A 22,168-nucleotide genomic window follows, 5' to 3' on the forward strand; every position below is an offset into this window, starting at 1 on the left:
TATAGGTAAGTTCCTTCTTCCACTGAAGTCCTGAAGCCCTAAGGTCATCCATGAGGGTTAGAATCAACGTTTTCCAAACTCCTGTTAATGATGGTATTTTAACCTCCTCCCATAAATCACAAACGTTCTTAACAGTATATAAAGGGATAAATCCTTTCCAGAAGGTTTTCAAATTACTTTGCCTAGATCCATTAGAGGAATCACTATTTATGGCCTTACAAAATGTATTCCTTAAATGCTAAGACTCGAAAATCTGAATTAATCCTTGACCCATGAGCTGCAGAATGGATGCTGTGTCAGCAGCATGAAAACAACATTAATTTCTTTCTACGTCTCCCTCAGAGCTCTTGGGTGATTAGCTACACTGTCAATGAGCAGTAACATGCTCAGAGGAATCTTTTTTTTCTGAGTGGGAGGTCTCTACAGTGGGCTTAAAATATTCAGCAAAGCATGATACAAGCAGACGTGCCATCATCCAGGCTTTGCTGTTCTAACTCACAGCGCAGAGAGGCAGAGTGGGTTGAGCATAATTCCTAAGGGCACTGGATTTTCAGAATGGTAAATGAGAATTGGCTTCAACTCAGTCACCAGCTACATTCGCCCCAGACCAGAGAGTCGGCCTGTTAGTGTGGCCACCTTCACCGATGACCTCAGCTAGACCTTCTGGATGACTTGCTGCAGCTTCTCTGTCAGCACGTGCTGCTTCACCCTGCACTTTCGTGTTCTGGAGACGGCTTCTTTCCTTCAACCTCATGCACCAACCTCCATTAGCTTCAAACTCTTCTTCCGCAGCTTCCTCACCTCTCAGTCTTCATAGAATTGAAGAGATTAGGCTTTGCCTTAAGGAAATGTTGTGGCTGGTTTGATCTTCTATCCAGACCACTCAGACTTTCTCCATATCACCAATAAGCTGGTTTCATTGCTTATCATTCATGTGTTCACTGGAGTAGCACTTGTAATTTCCTTCAAGAGCTTTTTCTTTGTATTCACAACTTGACTGACTGGCGCAACAGGCCTAGCTTTCAGCCTGTCTCAGCTTTATACGTTGCCTTGCTCACTATGGTTAATCATTTCTAGCTTTTTATTTAAAGTTGAGAGACATGCAACTCTTCCTTTCACTTGAATACTTAAGAGGTCATAGTATGGTTACAAATTAGTTTAATTTCAGTATTTTTGTGTCTCAGGGAATGAGTGGCCTAAGGAAAGAAAAAGATGGGGAATTCCCCGTCAGGGGCAGTCAGAACACACACAACATTTATCGATTAAGTCCGCCATGTTATATGGGCATGGTTCATGGTACCCCAAAACAATTACAACTGTAACACCAAAGATCACTCATCACAGATCATCATAATGGATACAATAACGAAAAGGCGTGAAATCGTGCAAGACTTGCCCAAATGCAGCAAGGGACAAGAAGTGCGCACAGGGTGCTGGAAAAATGGCACCAACAGTGCTGCCCAATACAGGGTTGCCACAAGCCTTCCATTTGTGAGAGGAAAAAAAAAAAAAAAAAACAAGCAAAGTGCAATAAAAGTGAGATACACCCTATAAATCAAAGCAGAGAAGTCTGCTTACTGTGAAGAGCTGTGAGGCGGCTACGTAGAGGAGGAGAGCAGGTGAGTAATCCTCTCCCTGGATCAGGCCTGCGGGAGCCGGAGGCCTCCGCTCTTCCCCACATAAGCTCTTCCATCCACTGGCTATCACACGCTACAAGCACGTGGCATGTAAGTAATACAATTACTTAACCATAAATGCAAATAAAACTTTTTTAAAAAAGAGAAGCTCTAACACTGGAAGACTAACAACCTGACCCCAAATTAAGTCAGTTGATCTATGGGATGTGTCCCTGAAATGGAAGATGTGTAATCATCACCGACGATGGGAGACAGCCACATGTGAGTGAGGACATGCTTGGTACACCAATCTAGGAGAATATTCACTGTCACACGCCAGAAACATTTCCAAACCATCTATTCCAAGACCCCTTTGTACATAATGCTGTAATACGCTCCCTACACCTGCCTCGGGGGGCCCATGTCTTCTAATTTATGTTCTTCTCTCTTGTTTAAAAACTAGAGAAACAATAGTGCTGAGAGGCCCATCCTGTAATGCAGCCTCATGTGTCCCGTCCAAACCCAGTCCTCACTGGAGAGGAGGAAGGACTATGGCACAAGCTCACACCCAGTGGCATGAAGGAAAGCAAGGTTCTGTGGTACTTCTGTCCTTTTCCCTGCACAGATTATACTCACCTCAAACAATGTTCCTCCACAGCTAAATAAATAACAACATCCAAAATTCAGCTGCATGTTATGTTGCTTTATGTCAAAAATATTAAAAAGTGACCAACTTAAAAAGTGGCAATGTGAACAGTCGTTAAAGATCTGTGGATCAGCAAATGACAGCCCTATTTAAGTTCTCACATCACTGCCAAACACAGATTGTTAGTCATCATCTCAAGCTAACCAGCCCCCAAAACAGCATTTAAAAGAAATGTCTTTACTGCACAACAGATAATAAGCTGTCCAGAAACAGGAGAATTACTGAAGTCAGCACATTAGAAATCATCATCTAAAAAAGCCTGAGTCCACATGTACACACAGAAAACTGGTCTTGGAGGCACACAGAGCATGAGGTGTGTTCTCACAGCTGCTAACTGTGTGCGCCAGGCCACGGTGGCCACATGCGGCTGAACGTCTCCACTTCTATTTAATCACAGCAACCACCATCACTACTCACTTCCAGAATGGACCTCGCTGCCTCTCTCCTTACCTTCCCCCTTGAATTTAGGAAATTCTGAAGCAAGAGAGTAAGAGTGAGGGTAGGTGGGTGAAAAACACAAATACATATCAGCCTGTGAAAAATGCTGTAGAGGCTGGGTGTGGTGGCTCATGCCTATAATCCCAGCACTTGGAGAGGCTGAGGCGGGCAGATGACAAGGTCAGGTGTTCAAGGCCAGCCTGGCCGACATGGTGAAACCCCGTCTCTACTAAAAATACAAAAATTAGCCGGGTGTGGTGGCGGGCACCTGTAATCCCAGCTACTCGGGAGGCTGGGGCAGGAAAAGCGCTTGAACCCAGGAGGAGGAGGTTGCAGTGAGCTGAGATCATGCCACTGCATTCCAGCCTGGGCAACAGAGCAAGACTCCATCTCAAAAAAAAAACAAAAAAACAAAAAAATGCTGTAGAAATCCATGGGCTTTACCTAACCAAAAAACGTGCACAGAAAATAAATGCTAAGTAGCAATTATTTACCTTCCATAAGACTGTACATATTCAGGAATAATATACGATGCTTTTGATACAAGCATTAGAAAGATCCTTATTACAGAATCCTGGAAAATATCTGTCTCCAAAGAGGGACTATTCAAACAAGAAATCCTACACCACGGGTTAAAAGCACAAACAACGGCGAATCTTGATAAGAACAATTCCATCTCCGACCACAAGAGGGCAAACCACCAGCGGCTATTTACACTTCCCCAGGAAACAGGAGAGATGAACTAGACCATCTGGTCAATTTACCTGGAGATAAACAGCCTAATAAAATGTCATTTAGAGAAAAACCTCAGTTCCTGTTTACTCAGTAAAAATATTTGTACATCGAATTAAAATATAATGCAGAAGAGAAACCCTCAATTTAAAGGAAGTCAGTGTTTTCAGGAATAAAGAAATGATCCTAACATGATGGTCAGAGAAGTCTCTAAGTTTGGAACCTGGCACAATTTTGTTTTTAGAAAAATCAAGCACTAATTAACTATAAATCAAAATACATTAAACACACTCTTCAAAAAAGGAAACCTAATTCCAAAATCAGAAAGCCTCATCAACTACTGGAAAACATGCAATACAGCCGCCACCCTTATCCACGGGGGCACCTCCAAGACTGCCCACTGGATGTCTGAAACTGCGGCTATACCTCTGTATATATACCAACCCTATATATACTATGTTTTCCTATCTATACATACCTATGTGTATTTCATCTGGAAATTAGGTACAATAATAGATTAACAACAATAATGAAACAGAATTATAACAATATACTATAACTAAAGTTATGTGAATGTGGTCTCTCTTTCAAGGTATCTTACTGTATTGTTCTCACCTATTTCAAACCAGGGTTGACCACAGGTAATTGTAACCACATTAAGCAAAGCCAGAGATGAGAGGGAAGTCTGCTATACTGAAATGTAATTGTGATCCTAGAATTTTATTCTTAACTGCTCTAGAGTGACATGGTAAAAAATGTGGTTTCACACTTGCCTCAAATGCCCCCGTTTAAAATCAGACTAGGCTGGGCATGGTGGCTCACGCCTGTAATCCCAGCACTTTGGGAAGCTGAGGCGGGTGGATCACTTGAGGTCAGAAGTTGGAGACCAGCCTGGCCAACATGGTAAAACCTCGTCTCTACTAAAACTACAAAAGTTAGCCAGGCATGATGGTACATGCCTGTAATCCCAGCTACTCGGGAGGCTGAGGCAGAATCGCTTGAACCCAGGAGGCAAAGGTTGCAGTGAGAGCCACTGCATGCCAGCCTGGGCAACAAGAGTGGAACTCCATCTCAAAATGAAATAGTAAAATAAAATTAAAAATAAATAAGCTAAAATAAAACTAGCAGGACTTTCCATACAATATGCTCAGGTAACCAGAGAACAACAGGGACAGAAGGTTATTCCCTTGGTTCAACCATCAGATAAAGTTTAGCTTATTAATCACTGATATGCTCAAAAATGGTATTTCTTGAATTTAAAAAAACAAACAGGAAAAAAGGAAATTTTCCAAAGTTACTCAGGTCTCAGTTTGGCACAAAACCTATTGTAATGGTTAATACTGAGTGCCAACTTGATCGGATTGAAGGACACAAAGTATTGATCCTGGGTGTGTCTGCAAGGGTGTTGCCAGAGGAGATTCACATTTGAGTCAGTGGGCTGTGAAAGGCAGACCCACCCTTAAGCTAGTAGGCACCACCTAATCAGCTTCCAGCAAATATAAAGCAGGCAGAAAAATGTGAAAACGTGAGACTGACCTACCCTCCCAGCCTACATCTTTCTCCTGTGCTGGATGCTTCCTGCCCTCAAACGTCGGCCTCCAACTTCTTCAGTTTTGAGACTCGGACTGGCTCTCCTTGCTCCTCAGCCTGCAGATGACCTATTGTGGGACCTTGTATACATATATAATATACATACATATGTGTGTGTATACATTTAGTATACATATATACATGTGTGTATATACATATAGTATACATACATATGCGTGTATGTACATATAGTATGCATATACATGTGTACATATAGTATACATACGTGTATATAGTATACAGATACATGCGTATATATAGTATACACAGAAACGTGTGTATGTGTATAGTATACATATATACATGCGTGTATGTGTATGTATACATATAGTATACATATATACATGTGTGTATATACATATATATACACACATGTACGTATTTATACATTCCCCTATTGTGGGACCTTGTGATCATGTAAGTTAAACTCCTATATATATAATATATATACATGTTTATTATATACGCATGTTTATATATATAATATATATAATAAACTCCCCTTGAGAGATATATATATATATATCCCCTATTAGTTCTGTCCCTCTGAAGAACCCTAATACACCTATGGATTCAGTGTGACCCCTGCAAAGAGCTCCTTGATGGCAACACACCATGTACACGCACACACGTTTAAACCGGGCACGCATACACGCTCAGACACACATAAGACATGAGTGGGGGCTTCCAGTAGAACAAAGTGAGAGCACCGTTCCTCACAAGAGCCGTGTTTCTAAACACGCCCTGCTGGTCCTTGGAGAGCGTCCTCTGCTGCTGCCAGCTCCAGGACCCACAATCCACTCCAAAGAGGGAGCTCACGATGCCTTCCTGTGGGCTATCAGAGGTAACAGCACACTGCAAGACAAATTCCCATGGCAGATGACACTGACAACATTCAAATGTGTCTGAAAACCACGTCCCACTGGAGAGGATTTTGAGATCCACAAACCGCATTTTTTTCAGTGTAATTTCCTTACGCTGGGTTACTTCTAAAAAATTCACAAGGAAAAATACATGAAAAGTGAAAACCCACTCACCTGCACTCTTACTGTGCTTCAGTCAGTCCAGGATTCACACTTAAGGAGGAGTTCACTTAAGAATTAAAGAAAGACCAGCTGGAACAAGCATCTGTCCCTACTCCAAAGGTGTGTCCACTCAGCAGCTCTGTAACCTCAACTCTCCTTGGCAAAGGTGAGCAACGAGGTCCTCCTTCCTCTGCCTTGGCTCAAGTGTCCTCCTGGAAAGTCCACTGGCGCCATCTCAGGCCTCTTGGCCCAGGGCTGCTCTCATTGGTCCCCAGAAGAAAGATCTCTCCAACTGGCAGGGCCGGGCTAGGAGATGGGCTCACAGCATGGACTGGGCCTGCCCTAGCCCTAGGTCTCCAGGCAGGCTCATGCAGGCCAGCGCCATCCAACTGAGTCACAGACAAAACTGCATTTCCTAACAGCGATGTCTGTCAAGTTGCCATTTCCACCCCTCAGAATGGTGCCAGTGCCACGCTCTCAGTGGGCTCTACACATGGACAGATTTTTTTAGAGGATGTCATGTACTTGTAACCTACCCGCTTCCTAAGAGCCCAGCAATACTTGTCTTCAAGGGTTATGGGGAGAACCGAGTTGCAAATGGAAAGTACTTTATACATTAACTGGAACATAACAAGCAGCCAGAAAAAAATTCTGCCCAAGTCGACTTATTACAATAAAAAATACTGCCTTTTAAATTATTATTAACAACTACCAAAAACAGTAGCAACTTCACTTTCAACAGCATGGCTATTATTTAAAAAAAAAAACACACACACACACACAACAAGTTGGCGAGAACACAGAAGCAGCAGAAGTCCTGTGCGCTGCTGGTGGGAACGTGATGTGGCACAGCCACTGGAGAAAACCACGTGGCAGTTCCTCAAGACTTAATCACAGAACTAGCATCTGACCCAGCAATTCCATTGCTGGGTATATACAGAAAACAGAGAACAACTGACAAGCAAGGACTCAAATACTTACACAACCATGCTCTTAGCAGCATTATTCACAACAGCCAAGAGGTGAAGGTAACCCAAGTTCCCATCAACACATAATGTTGTACATACATACAATGAAATATTCAGCCTTAAAAAGGAAGGTAACTCTGCCATATGCTACAGCATGGAAAACCCTTGAGCACTCTATGCTGAGTGAAATAAGCCAGTCAAAAGACAAAATGATTGCACTTACATGAGGCACCAACGGTAATCAAATTCAGAGACAGAAAGCAGAATGGTAGAGGGCAGGGTCTGGGGAGGGGAAAGGGGACTGTTTAATGGGAAGAGAATTCAGTTTGAGAAGAAAAAAGTTCTGGAGATAAACACTGGTGATGGTTATAAAAATGTGAATGTACTTAGTGCCACTGAACAGTACATTTAAAAATGGCAAACTGCTTTGTATATATGTGTATGTATACACACAATAGAAAAAGAATAGGCATGTGTTCCTAGAAATTCTACCAGAGAAGTTTACTTGTTTTCTGAGGTCACTGAAAAAATATTTTTACATCAAAATTGTCATATTCCCATTTGTAAATCTTTTTTTCTTGCTACCTTAGAAAAACAATAGCAGCCATTAACATTCCCTTAGCTCCTACTCTGCCAGACTCCATACATAGTACAAACCTTAACAATTCAACCCCACAAGACCGCACAAGGGAGAACGATCATCCTCATTTTCCATCTGAAACACCTGTGGCTCTGAGGCTCAGTCACCCAAGCCCTAGAGCAGAGCTATAAATTTACATCACGTTCTTTCCACACCTCCGTGTATCAGCTATTCTCTCTAAGTCACTCTTTCCCCAGCAGAATCAGAGGAACGGTAGTATACAACAGTGTTTTTCAACCACAGGGCAGGATGCAAGTTACACACATGATGCCCCCTTGACAAATCCCACCCCTCACCTCTGCCCACCCATCCACACGCTTCCACAACAGGCACGACAGCCCGACAGCCACAGCCACGTGCCAAGGATCACTATTCTTTCATAAGAACACAAGCCTCAAAATCGGAAAGCCGGTGAAACAATGTGAACAGCTACAAAACATAAGGAAGCAATGCATTTGTAAAATACTATCACTAGTACGAAGAAAATGACAGAAATTACCTCACTGCACGCCACTGCCAAAAGCACCCATAGCCACAAAAATTAAATCCAGCCTGCGGATCACCAACTCCAAGTCCTGACACTAGCCCCCCGCCCCCCGCTCCCCCCCCCCAAAAAAAAGAGGATCAATTCTATCACAGTAAAACTGCAACGATTAAAGATCTGAGATGTTTCTCTTCACATCTGAAAAATGCCAGGACGAAAGGAAATGCTGCCTGGTAACTACAGAGCCCTTGATGCCCGGGCCCCAGTGTGGGGCTGAGGTGAAAATCCATTACATCTAACAAAAAACCGTATCCTAAGACCAGGTCATTTGCACAGGTCCAGCTGGAGAGTAAACGCTATGTCAAGTACATTTACTTCTTTCTGCTCATGGCAAAGAAAAGCCACACACAGGACAGGCTCGGCCACTTACCGCTGGCCTTGACCTCGCGCACGTAGTTGCTGGGGAACCAGCCGGTCCGGCCGTTGAGTGTGCCCTCCCACCAGCCTCCCTCTTCCACACGGGTGACATGGATGACGTCTCCTTTTGAGAAGGAAAGCTCGTCCTCATTGGTCTGCTGGAAGTTAAACTTTGCTCTTACTACCAGTTGATTGTTGCTATTATCGGTCATGTCCTAAAAGGGGAAGAGTGGGAGAAAAATTATACCAAGAACAGTCTACTTCATTATAAAACAGATCATACTTTACTAGTACAAAGGTAGCATAACTGCCCAACGGCAAAAAAACATTTAGAGAAATTTCAGTTTCCTCCCTTCCAGTGCACCATGACCACCACTAGCACCACTCCAGCCCCCAGAGAACACCCTCTTCACAGCATTCAAAGGTCCTGGTCTGCCACTGTGACGCCTACATAATCAGACACATCCATGTACGTGGAGACAGAGTCACACTACACATACTTCTCCACAAGTTGCAAAAGTTAAGACAACATGGTCATTTCTCTGGCAGTACTTACTGGTGCTTACCTAACACTTCATGTTATGCTATATGACTACAGCATTCATTATAGAACCCACTCTCCATTAGTGGATTTTCAGATTATTTATTTCCAGTATATTTCCATATACCATAGACAGTGCTTTCCTTGTGTAGACAAGGCTGCATTAAAAATATTTGTATGTCTACCTTTGAATATACCTGTAAACAAGCCTATATATTAAATTCTGGTCAGAAGACATATTTATTACAGTTAACTTTTTAATACATTTTTTTAAATTGTCCTCCAAAAGGTTTCTACAAACTACACCAAGCAACATCTCCACCAACAGTATCTAAAAGTTCTTATTTCAAACTTCCACCAACACTCAATATTGCCAAATATTCCTATTTTTTGCCAAACTGACAAGAAGAAATAGTACCTCATATTTTAATTTGCATTTTTCTCAAAAACTGTACATATTTTCAGATTTCTGAAAGGTAGAAAGAGGAAGGTAGAGGGGCTGGGGCCTCTTTGATTTCCATCCGCCCTGGACAGAGCTCCGGAGAGGCTGGAGACGCAGAACTACCAAAGGGCACAGCCTGACGACCCCAGGAGAAGCCTGCTCGTGCCGGCACAGGAGCAAGGAAAGGGCTGCCCGGCAGACCTCAGCCCTGGCCCACTCCACCTCCCTACCACTGACAGTGGGCGAGTCCAGCCCACCTGCAACACAGTGTCCCCACGAAATGCACAAAGTGTGCAGAGCTCCAGGGAGCACCAGTGACATGAGCAGAGAGTCCAGGCCTCCATCCCCACCAGGGGGCAGCAGGCGACTCCATCTGCCCACACCGGCTTCTCCCTGCCCTCCACCCAGCCATAGGGAAGGCCTGAGACCACCCACACTTCTTAGCATTCAGCCCCCGCTCTACCACTAGCAGGCCCATCATCAGCCCCCCATCCAGCAACACTCACTCCCAGGTACTTGTGGGAAATAACAGAACTTCAAAGACTGGTATCAGTCTCAGAAGCTGAGTCTAAGAGGGCAGAGCTGAAAAGCAGGGTAAGAAACATGGCTCAGAATATCCCAAATTTGGCAAAAGACATAAATATACCAATCCAGGAATCTATGTGAACCCCAAATAGTATAAACTTAAAGAAATTCAAACCAACTCATACCATAATTAAACTTATGAAAACTAAAGACAAAAAATTAATAAAACAGACATCTGCGGATATACAATATCTCAAAAATTTACTTCCCATGCACCCCTTTCTCAAGGAGTTAAAAAGGTGCTTCTCCAAAACAGGGGGATTAACCAACAAAAAAACTGAAGAGAAAGAGGTAGAGGAGAGCTACACAGTCAGGGGGAGTGTCCCAGGTGACAACGGAAGGCGGCTCAGAGGCAGCAGCTGTGCGGCCAGCCTGGCTCACAACCAAGGGAGTTTAAAGTACGGCACAGGCTCCAAGAGTGTTAATCAGGAAGAGAAGACAAAAAAATAACGTATTTGAATGTCAAAGAGACCCTTAGAAATACGCAAAGGACTAGATCTGCAACCTGCAAAAAGTACACAGAAAACTAAAGAAATGAGAATTACCAATTCTCCAAAACAAAACGCTATGGGTAAGAACAGCCATAGCATACAATGTGGCTCTGCTCTGAATAGCATTCGCCTCGTCATGTTACCCTGAACACAGATCTCAGTGAAAGCATGGTGGAACTCAGCCATGGGCTGAGGCATTTATGCAGGAAAGGGGGCCAGGGGAGGAAAACAGCACCAGCCCCTCTTTCTCTGTGGGAATCCACATTGATATCACTTCAAATTAAGAAAAAAAGGGGGGCACTTTATTTAGAGACACACAGGCAAATACCTACAAAGCACCAACGGAGGAGCAAGACAGCCTAACAGAACCGTCCAGCAAGGTCGCCCCCTCAGCCCCACAGACTCCAAACTAACAACTATGCACATCAGAAAGCACTTCTTAAGAACCAGCACTCAGAAGTCACGGCTGCTAGAGGGGACGACGTCCCCAGTTACTGATACGATTATTACACCTTGTATGCCTGTATCAAGACAGCTCGTGTACCCCATAAATACGTATGTACTATGTACCATAAAAATGAACGAAGAAAGAACCAGTGGAAAAAAACTAAAAGTGGCCAAATCTACTGTGTTTTTTCCTAATAGCAGGTTTCAGAGAATTACTTGACTTTAAGTGCATGTATAAATCACCGAAAAAAAACATTTTTAAAAGGTAAAGCATCAAAGAGGTCACAACAGATCCTCAGTAAGGAGTAGCTGTAATATTCCAAAAATATTTAATACTTATCTATTTAAATGTGTTTACAGATTAAGTATTAATTATAAATACATATTTAATAATTCAAATTTGTAAGTGAAATATTTAATGCATTTTTCATATCTAATCAAGAAGTCCCCCTTCACTGTTTGGCAACAACAGCGCCGGCGAACAGTCACCAGCAGACACAAAGCTCCCTGGGCCCCGTGACCACCAAGGGGCAGGGTCAAGTTTGCCACCGCAAGTGAAGCTCCCATCCAGAAACTGCCACGTGCTGCTTACTCTTGTGTGGTGAAACGTGACCTGAGCTCACTGTGCTACGTAAAGTTCTCTTTTTGCAAAACCACCATCTCCACTCACCAGCTGTCTGCTGTGATCGCCACCACACTCTCCTGTGAGTAATCCAACGTCACCTGGGCACGCTGGCCTTGTGGAAAACAGGCTCACAGTGCATGCAGCCTGGTGACGAGCTCCAACGCCACAACACAACTGTGGTGAGCAAAGCAACACAGGCGCAGCAGGCCCCTCCCTAGGTCAGGTGCCCAGGGTCACCCTTGGCCAGCCCTGAGGCTCCAGCCAGCACCACAGCCGAGGCCAGCGCGGGCCTGAACGGAAGCAGAGGGGAGATGAGGTATGATCAAGAGGCAGCGGCGTTCCACCTCACAGTCATGAGTGTGCAAATGCAGGCACGCTCTACACTCAAGGCATGGACAGTCATAAGTGTGCAAATGCAGGCACGCTCTACACTCAAGGCACGGATGACAGTCATGAGTGTGCAAATGCAGGCACGCTCTACACTCAAGGCACGGATGACAGTCATGAGTGTGCAAATGCAGGCACGCTCTACACTCAAGGCACGGATGACAGTCATGAGTGTGCAAATGCAGGCACGCTCTACACTCAAGGCAGGGATGAGGGAGGCACCTCTACTGACATTACTTCAGCAAAGCAACACCCCAGAAAGGAAGGGTGGCGTCTAAGAGAGGGGAGAATCCAAGGAAAGGTACGGGGGGGCAGGCAGCCGTTTCATATCCAGGTATCCAGGTGAAACGTCCCAATACAACATACCTCCATCCTTCAGCAGTCATTACGCTGAAGGACACGTGGGCTCTGTAATACTCTTTCTGCCTATTACTCTCCAGACAGATTGCTTAGAACATGCCAACAAGTGCTCCATCAGGGCGCAAGATGCATGGGACAGGCTGGGAAAGGATGTCCTAGGAAAGGCTATATTCCAACTACACACTCTATACTACCAAGTTCAGCCTAAAATCACGGCAGCTGAGTGAGGGCTCTGTTCAGTGTCAATAGTGTTACAGGAAGCTGGAAGAGATGTATTTCATCACTATTTTATCATTGTGGGGTTTTCCCCCCCTTTTTGAAAAAGCTCTCCTGAAACTGTAGCTTGTCACCTGTCTGGACTCAACATGACACTTAAGGGAGTCTAAATCATTCAGTTGAGAAAAACAAGCCAGTTGTAAAAGAAAAAAAAAAAAGATATGCCACAGAATCCCATTGCTAAAAAAATACAAAAATGGATAAAACTCGTCTTTACCATTAGACATCAGGACAGCAGATACCTTGGGGAACGCGAGCCCCATCGAGGGGTTGGAGGCTGGTCATGCTCTGCCTCCTCATCTGGGTGCTGCTTACACAGGAACGTTCCATGTATAAAATTTCATCATGCAATACACGACGCTGTATGCACACAACACATGAACTGTTTTTCTAGGGATGTTACATGTCAGGAAAAGTAACTGGAGAGAAGTGAAGACAGCTCCCCCACTGCCCTAACCCAAAGGGAACAGAGACCCCATCCAGGCACACGTGACCTCGCTGGGTACGGTCATCTATGCCCACCATGCTCCTTAACGGCCTCTCTCTGATGCCTAGAGCCAAAGCACCACCCATCAGTATCTTGCATCTTAATCAGCTGTTTACTTTATTGTATCCCATGTTCTGAAATGATCCTAACAATCCAAAACCAGGACGCTCTGGAGTGCTGCTTCACACCAACTCTACCCTCTCCTCCACTCTCTAAGAGCACCTGTCATTTCCTGCACAGAAGGAGAAATGTTTGTCAAAGGACTGAGACAATTTTCACACCAACTTGACTATTTCTGAGTGCCGTGATCTTGTGTAAATATCTTCTCTAAGCTTCAGTTTCCTCATAATATGTCAACCAATGTAAGATGCCAAAAATTAGACAATGCCTTTATATTCCACCAAATACTGTCAATTAAATTATGGCATACCATCAACTATAAGATACACATACTTCCAGATGTGTTAACATGACTTAAAAAGAGAAGCCTTCGAATTGACAAATATTTAACAATGTGTACAACACATTTGGATATAATTTCTTGCATGTCTTGGAAATACACTCAGTGACCGGTCCAAAGCCAAGGTTACCTGCCAGCATCGGGACTGTGCCAGACATCCAGGTCCCTAGTTTCCAGAAGCAGAAGAAGCACTTTAAGAAATCAAGTCACCTCTCCCAGAAATGAAGGATGATGGGGACAATCACCTCACAAACGCCATCCCCAAGCTCTGAGAACAGCATTCAGCACTCAGGGCTGTACCTATCAGCAGCCAGCAGCTGAAGACTAAAAAGCACAGCAGAGACACCAGGAACTCCAGCGGTGTCGATCAAAGTTCTGAAGAGTGAAGTATGAACTCACGCCTTATCTCTGATGAAAACCATACCTCAACCTACAGCTGGCACCTACCGCCGAGGCCCATCACAGAGCCGAGCTGGATACAGAGCTCGATGTAGCTCAGCCTCTGGAAGTGGGTAAGAACTCTCCCGAGTGTTCTTTCCTTGGAATGGTGGAGAAGCACCACAGACAAGAGAAAACCTCCACTGCAGTGCAAAGCAGGAAACACAACATCAAACTGTTCAAGCCTGCCTATATCCCGAGGCAGGAAACCTGTCCTGGGGCAGGGGGCTGACGGTTTCACAGATGAAAAACAAGCTTATAAAAACAACCAGCAACTGCAGTGGTGGCTGGAGGACACATTCTTACACTGAAAGGGAGGCAGGCAATGAAGGAACCACACAAGAGCAAAGGGGCGTAAACAGCACCAGCCCCTCAGAACACAGATCCTCGTCTGGGGCATGGAAGCATCTTACGCAATCTCAAAGCTGAGGTTTAATATGATCTCAAAACTGATGTCCAAGAAACAAGCCTGTAATCCCAGCACTTTGGGAGGCCGAGACGGGCGGATCACGAGGTCAGGAGATCGAGACCATCCTGGCTAACACGGTGAAACCCCATCTCTACTAAAAAATACAAAAAGCTAGCCGGGCGAGGTGGCGGCGCCTGTAATCCCAGCTACTCGGGAGACTGAGGCAGGAGAATGGCGTGAACCCGGGAGGCGGAGCTTGCAGTGAGCTGAGATCCGGCCACTGCACTCCAGCCTGGGCGACGGAGCGAGACTCCGTCTCAAAAAAAAAAAAAAGAAACTGCAAGTTGCCTTTTAGCTGAACTTTCTATCATGGAAATATTCAAATGCACACAAAAGGAGAGAGTGACAGGTGGCCCTCCATGCATCCACCGCCCAGCTTCAAAGGAATGTTTGGCCATTCTTGTTTCAAGATAAGTTTTTAATTTTTAATCCAAGGAAACTACCTCAAAGTGCTATTGATAAACTACACACAGAAAAACCTAAGGTAAAGAAACACTCATTCTTACCTAGCTTGGCTGAGAGAGGTTTTGGCACATTCCACCAAAGAGCAGGCAGCTCACTAGCACCCAATCAAAACATCAATCAGCCCCAGAAAGACTCCACACAGGTCAGAGAGCGCGAGTCTTGTTTCTAGCATAACGAAATTTCTGCAGCTAATGAAAAATTAATCCTGTACTTATTAGGATCTCAGTAAGATTACCAACACTACATTTAACTTTATTTTACTTAAAATTATACATTTGTAATCCAGTCCTCTACTCAAAAAGAAAAAAAATCAGATGAACGGGTGAGACAGCAAATCACGGCTTTACCCAAGGCGTGCTGATATCGCTTATGTTTTCCTCAGGTGTTTTACAGAGCTCATTTCAAGTGTGTTTAGAGTGGTTTGTTTAGTTCTCCTTAACGTGGAATTCTAATGCTCCCAATGGTAGTCCACAGAATTCCTCCAGTGCAGACTCCTGCAAAGCAGGAAACAGCAACAGCCAGGCTTCGTGGGGCCGCTGTCAGGACTGCAGCACTCAGGCCACGCAGCCCACCGCCCACCGCGCCGGAAGCAGTCAGACCCCTCAGGGGTCTTGTAAGAGGAGACACAGCAATGATGGCGAGCTTGAGGTCAAAAAGTTCAGAAACATAAAAATCACATTCCTTGCGTATCTTTCCATGTTTAACACACGCTTCATAAACCACTCTAATTTACTTCCCTCTACAAAACACGACTCTATCTAAATTAATTTTTATTTCTTGAGGACCGCCACCAGCTTACTTAGCAATATTCCCATGTTAAGGCAGAGGAAAATCCATGGACCCTTAATGACTCTAGAATAGGGTTCTCTCTAGACTCACTTTACATGATCACTATGTTTCCAACAAAGTAATGTACTAAGACGTCGCGAGAAAGCAGTGGTATCCCCAGCAGCCAATCAGTCACTGCACGCCAGCCTGCAGCTCAGAGAAGGGTGCAGGACTACGGAGTAGCAGCCCTGGCTCTGCCCCAACACTCTCCAGGCAGCCCTGCTTTAAGGGCTTGAATTTCTCATTTTCAGCTTCACTATTACATTCCGTGGGTCTTCCTCACAGTCTGTATCCTGAGCATTTATAAAAGAGTATTTTTTCACTCTCCACGACAACTGTTCAATCATCTAAGTTTCTTTCTCTGCATCCCAATCAGCCATTCTAAGGGATTCCCTCCTCTGTAAACTAAATCCTGCCTTAGTAAAGCACACTAGGCCATGCTTTCATGAAGAGAAAAAAAAAAAGTCAGATTCTTTAGTTTTAACCATCTCTTCTTTACAGAGCTGAGTATTTCTACATATATATATTTCTTATTCTCATATTTCTGTACATGTGCATAGCTGATAATGCCATGCAAGTGACAAGGGATGTATTTTAAAGCACGCATCACTCCAGATAGCGAGCCATGAGTCTTACAATACAACCTAAAAACAAACGCGTTTCTCAAAAGCACTCATTAGGCATAATATCTGGATAATCTGGTAATGAGCAAATGTCAAACCCGATTACAGGAGCAGCAGAGGCAAAGTCCAGCTAACTTCGCCCTGTTTAACACCATTAATGGAGGCTTATGTATCTTTCCAGATATATCCATACACACTCATATCCTTCCCAAACATATTTAAGTAACAAAATCTCTCAAACTTACCAAACTCCGATACTGGCCCTGGAACAGTTTTGAAGTCCGAGTGTGCAAAGACTGTGATCCAAGGGAGTCAAAAGACTTTATGCGGTGAGACGAGGGCCGGGCACACACGGAGTCACTCCCCAGCCCGATGTCTGCAAAGGGCATGCACACAGAAAAGAGAGCTGAGAGCGCCTGATGCCACGCACCCACACTACACACTAGACTCTAAAACTAGGGCAGCACAGAGGGACACACCGAAAGACCACAACAAAGCAGTCCATTTAAGCAGAAAACAAAGAACAAATTCTTTGCTACATAAATGACTTGCATTCATTCCCCAACTACCTTTCCAGAAATCATCTGGAGATAACTATTAATCAGTTCTGCTCTAGCAAAATTTCCAAAAGTTTGTGAAATGTATTATAACTTAAGATTTTCCCTTCACCTGGAAAAAAATAAAAAGCCTCTCAAATTCGATTATGGAACAGAGAACAACCAAGTACTGATTCTCCAACGCACCACCACCACGTGCCCACTTTTCCGGGACGATGTGTCATGCAATAAGCAACAGAAGGAAAAGACTTTTATTTAAAAGAGAAAATCCCGCTGTATTTTTCAGCCAGAGAGAACCTTCTGAGGATTATTTCCCCAACACTAAGGCAGCACAGGCTCTACTCACCTCATGAAGTTGTTGACAGAATCAAACTAAACAGACATTAAGAGGCTTAGTTCTATTCTCTGGATCTCCCTTCATAAGACACTCCACACAGGCCAACCAACAAATAATAGCAACTTATTCTTAAAAGTGACTCAATTAAAAAAAGAGAGAGAGAGAGAGAGAACAAGGCTGTGAAAAAGTTTGCTGGGAAAATTGCTGTTCTGAGAGGCACGTGCCAGCCATGTCCTAAATTCCAGGGAGCCTTCCATGAAAGCAACCCTAAGTCTCCAGGTCCCAGCTTCCTCGCGAGTGTTTGGATTGGCTTACACAGCATCTGATAAAATTCTGAATTAAACTGTCAACATCTAAAAGTCTGAAGGTATTAGCAAAAACCCAGATTCCCCACTGCTCTTAACACATTTAGGATGTGGCCACACCAGGTCTATATCCCCTCAGGTAAAGCTGGCTCAGAGCTGGGCAGGGGCTGTCCTGAGAGGACCCAGCACCCACACCCTTCCGTCCAGCTCCTCCCTTCACGCCACCTGCCTGACCCCACAGACGTGGGCTTGCTATACTAATGGTCTTAAATTCTTCTCAGGCCCATGCACCCTACACTTCCCAGGACCTGCTGAGGGCAGGTTATGAGTAATCTCTATAGAGCACGTTCTACTTGAGGACACAGGGGTCTCAGGCAACCTGCAGCACAAAACCAGCTAAAAGGGCATTTCCAGCAAATTCTACAGGGCTCCCTGCCATGGGCTGCAGCGCTCTGCTGGCCCCAGCCTTTCAGGAAATTCTCATATGAGGAGGGCATCCTGAAGACAATCTGTACTTCCCCATCACCAAGCTTTCTTCTATCCAATTAAAAGGCCAGTTACAGTCAACTAAATGCCTTGAGAACACACACGGTTTTAAGTGACAGAAGCAGAAAGACAAAGGCATCTTCCTAAGAATGTCCACAGTAACTGTGGTTGCTGCAGCCGTCTTACTGTTCGCCAGTCAAGGAAAGTTGAAATCTAGAAAGATACAAGGCCGAGCACGGTGGTTCACGCCTGTAATCCCAGCACACTGGGAGGCCAAGGCAGGCGGATCACCTGAGGCTGGGAGTTCCAGACCAGCCTGACCAATATGGAGAAACCCCGTCTCTACTAAAAATACAAAATTAGCCAGGTGTGGTGGTGTGTGCCTGTAATCCCAGGAGGCGGAGGTTGCAGTGAGCCAAGATCATGCCATTCCAGCCTGGGCAACAAGAGCGAAACTCTGTCTCGAAAAGAAAAGATACGGGCATTGCCTTCCCACTGACTTCAAAAACAAAAACAAAAGGCAAACAGAAAAGCAAAACATTCCTTCCATCTAGAAGGGGTCATTCCTATAGTTTAAAAGCTTAAAAGTTTATCTGGTAACTTCCAAATTTGTCTTTGTAAAGAACAAAGCTGACTATTTTACATCCAACACATAGCCAACGACACCCAAGAACATATACGAAATACATTTTCATAAGGTAGAGGTAAAAACCAATAGCCCGGGAGTCACTGGATTCTGACTTCTCTTATTTACTTGTAAATCCTACCATCTCAAACCTTGAAAGTTGACCATCCCAAGACTGAGTGTGCAAATTAAAGCCATCTTCTAAAGCCACTTCTTCCTAATTAGCACCCTCACTTACAACGAAGGCAGAGAAAACATCCACAGTGAAATTCAAAGTTACTATCTTCTGCTCCTGTGAGCAACCTCTAGAAAAGTATTTGATGGGACCAGAGTCAAATTAAGGATTACTTGTAGATTTTACATATCTGTGCTATTGCCCCATCTGCCACAGAGACCTACGTTAATTATAAGGCACATCACTGAGGCCAGGCATGGTGGCACATGCCTGTCATCACAGCACTTTGGGAGGCCAAGGCGGGCAGATAGCTTGAACTCAGGAGTTTAAGACCAGCCTGGGCAACACAGCAAAATCCCATCTCTACAAAATATGCAAAAATTAGCCAGGCACAGAGGCACACACCTGCAAACCCAGCTGCTGAGGAGGCTGAGGTGGGAGGACCACCTGAGCCTAGAAGGCTGAGGCTTCAGTGAGCTGAGATTACGCACTGTATTCCAGCCTGGGCGACAGAGCAAGACCCTGTCTCCATAAAAAGTCATTCAAAACTCTGAGGCATGGATGAATATGAGTTTGCAGGCAGATCCCCCATGTGGTCAGGACACATGAATATGCCACTTCTGTACATCATCTGTTGCAGTGTTTCTTGTATTAAATTCCAGTGATCTACTGTAAATGTATGTCCTTTTCTATGTCATCCGTAACTTTCGATAAGTGTATCGTTTGTTCATATTAAAGAATCATTTTTAGACTGTAGAGACAGAGAAGGCATTAAATAATGTGACAATTTTCATTAGTTATATCCATCTTCATAATCCTGCCATGTAAATTTTTGTTTCCTAGATGCTTTCATCTGAACAGCCCTTTAAACCTCAGAAGTCAAACTGTGAACACGCAGCCACAGCCACACCTCTGCCTGGGGTCTGCCCCTGCTCCCAGGGATGGGGGCCAGTGCCTCCCGCCAGGGCACCAGCAGCAGCAGCAGCTTCCAGACAACAGTCAGAGCACACACGTGCTGGGAGCAGCACCAAGGACAGTCCCTGCACCACCAATGAAGCCTCCCAGAGACAGGAACTGCAGCCCCAAAGCGTTCGTAACCCCAGTCTCTCCTCGGCGGGCAGCGAGGCAGATACACCCCCTCCGAAGGGCCAGACCAAACTGGGAAGTGACCCTGACAAAATAAACTCAAGAGGTTTCTGTTTGAAAAGGACATGTCACTTTCCGCCACAGATCTGATATTTAACATCCGTGAAGGTTAAGTTAAAAAAAAAAAAGTTACTCTAATTAAAAACAAAAAAGCAACTAAAAAGTTCCTTCCTTTTGAGCCACACAGGGATCCAAGAAAGAGCTCCTCGGGGCTCATGGAGCATTTCCTCCGGGGACCTTGGCATCATGGACAACATGCACCTTCCCTCAGAGGACCCTGTCTGAACGACTCCTGTCTTCGCTGTGGCCCATGAGAGGGGCACACCATGTCCCCAAAACCTCCTCTCCACTTCAGTACTAACAGGGGCTAGGACCACACACACACCATGTACCTGGGTGCCATAGCCCTCAGGAGCCCTGGACAGGTGGTGTGGACTTCACCGGCCAATCCACGAGCCACAGCTCAAAACTTCTGCTCACTAGATACAAATTTTAATCAGCATACACTCAATAAAAACTCAGAGAAAGGTGCTTCTAGCTCCAAGACAGCCCATGAGCCTTCCCATTAGAACTAGACACTTTTCTCCTGCTATACCTTCAGGTGAGAAATCTCTCCATCCACAAAAAGGAAAACACCTGATACATACCAGAACATTTAAAGAAGATTCTATTCTAACAAGGAAAATAAAATATCACAGCAAAAGGAACAATCAAAATGTAATGCAACAAAAGCTTATTTTTTAAATTCAGTAACGCTCCCCTGGCCTTGGTAAAACCAGAAAACCAAAGGTATCAGCCCGTATGTCTTCCCGCCCCCTCGAGTTCAATAAAAAAAGAGTCTTACCTGCTGTTACTTTATTTAGAGTCACTAAGGAACTGAGGACCTTGTTAAAATTCTGCCCCTGATACAAATCATTTGCATCAAACGTCTGAAAGGAAAAATTAAACAAGCAAAATTAGTAGAGTCTTACGTTGGGTGCAGGATGAACTATGTTCTCCCAGCAACGTGACGATGCTCAGCCTGAAATCCTAAGGAGACCACACAACCTGCGACAGGGAGACCAGCACGCTCAGTCTCTGAGTCCTGGGGTAAGAATTCAATCAGAATCCTCTTACTTAGGCGCAGGGTCCCCCCTCGGCATTAGGCCAATTCCCTACCCGACACCCGCCCCTGCCCCTCTTTACAGGCTGGAGTGTGAGCTCATTCACAGGGCCAGTGGGGGCAGGGGGGCGGCGGGAGAGGCAGCAGGCTGCTGGCATTCAGCAAGTAAGCAGAGGTGCTTGCTCAATCCTCCTCTCCTTAGATTAACACAGAGGCCCCAGGCAAGGCGTGCTACAGATGTTCTTTCCTAGACACAGAAAAGGGAAAATGACAGCCAATTCCAAAGCTAACAGCAGCAAAAGAAAATGCAGACATCAGAGAGCAGAGTGGATATGAGGGAAAAAGGAGGAAAGACAGAAGAAGCAGATCCCAGACAGGAAAGGGGTAGGGACGAGAGAACACCACCACCCTCAGAGCTCTGAGGCCAGGACCAGGCAAGCCCACAACCGCATCCCCTCCAATCCAGGGCTATCTGGAGCCCTGGGACCATGATGGAGCTGGTCACATTGCCACTGGCAGGCACTTCCCACCACTCATCTTGGAACTTGGAAAGATAAAGCACACTGGTTTGCCTAGGTATACGGCAACTAGAGTCTAGAACGCGTGTGCACACACACAGCCGTGTCAAAACAAACACAGCTCTCAGATACTGCTCAAAGACTACATATGGCTTCTGGTCACCAAATAACCTCAAGCAAAAATAAATTTAAGAGTCAAATCATCCATAACTATATTCCAGAAAAATTAAGAAACAATTTCTTTCAGAGGTACAAATAACAGAAAGATGTATTTAAATAGCAAAACATGTATCCTGTTGCCCTATGTTCTGAGGTTACCGGAAATGAGCATCAGTGGACAAGGGCCCCACCTTCTCTCCAGGGCTATCCTCCCCTCC

At 44.8% G+C, this 22,168-nt stretch overlaps 1 protein-coding gene across 25 annotated transcripts in view; it reads right to left on the reverse strand.

Annotated features, from left to right (window-relative positions):
* Positions 1-22,168, reverse strand: part of LOC105485288 (Rho guanine nucleotide exchange factor 7) — a 181,608-nt gene that overhangs the window by 79,081 nt on the left and 80,359 nt on the right. For 16 of the 25 annotated variants that reach the window (XR_011614579.1, XM_011747565.3, XM_011747560.3 and 13 more), the window contains 3 exons: positions 21,016-21,100; positions 16,786-16,916; positions 8,630-8,831 (listed from right to left, as the gene is read on the reverse strand). Coding sequence is in view for 24 of the 25 variants with exons in the window: in XM_011747565.3 (XP_011745867.1) it covers positions 8,630-8,831; positions 16,786-16,916; positions 21,016-21,100 (418 nt within the window). In the remaining variant the exon portion in view is untranslated. Of the gene's footprint in view, positions 1-8,629; positions 8,832-16,785; positions 16,917-20,563; positions 20,583-21,015; positions 21,101-22,168 lie in introns of those variants that run through there. The other 9 variants (XM_011747562.3, XM_011747572.3, XM_071081024.1 and 6 more) reach the window with 4 other exon arrangements.

Source organism: Macaca nemestrina, chromosome 16 (genome assembly GCF_043159975.1).
Source record: "Macaca nemestrina isolate mMacNem1 chromosome 16, mMacNem.hap1, whole genome shotgun sequence".
NCBI classification, from domain to species: domain Eukaryota; kingdom Metazoa; phylum Chordata; class Mammalia; order Primates; family Cercopithecidae; genus Macaca; species Macaca nemestrina.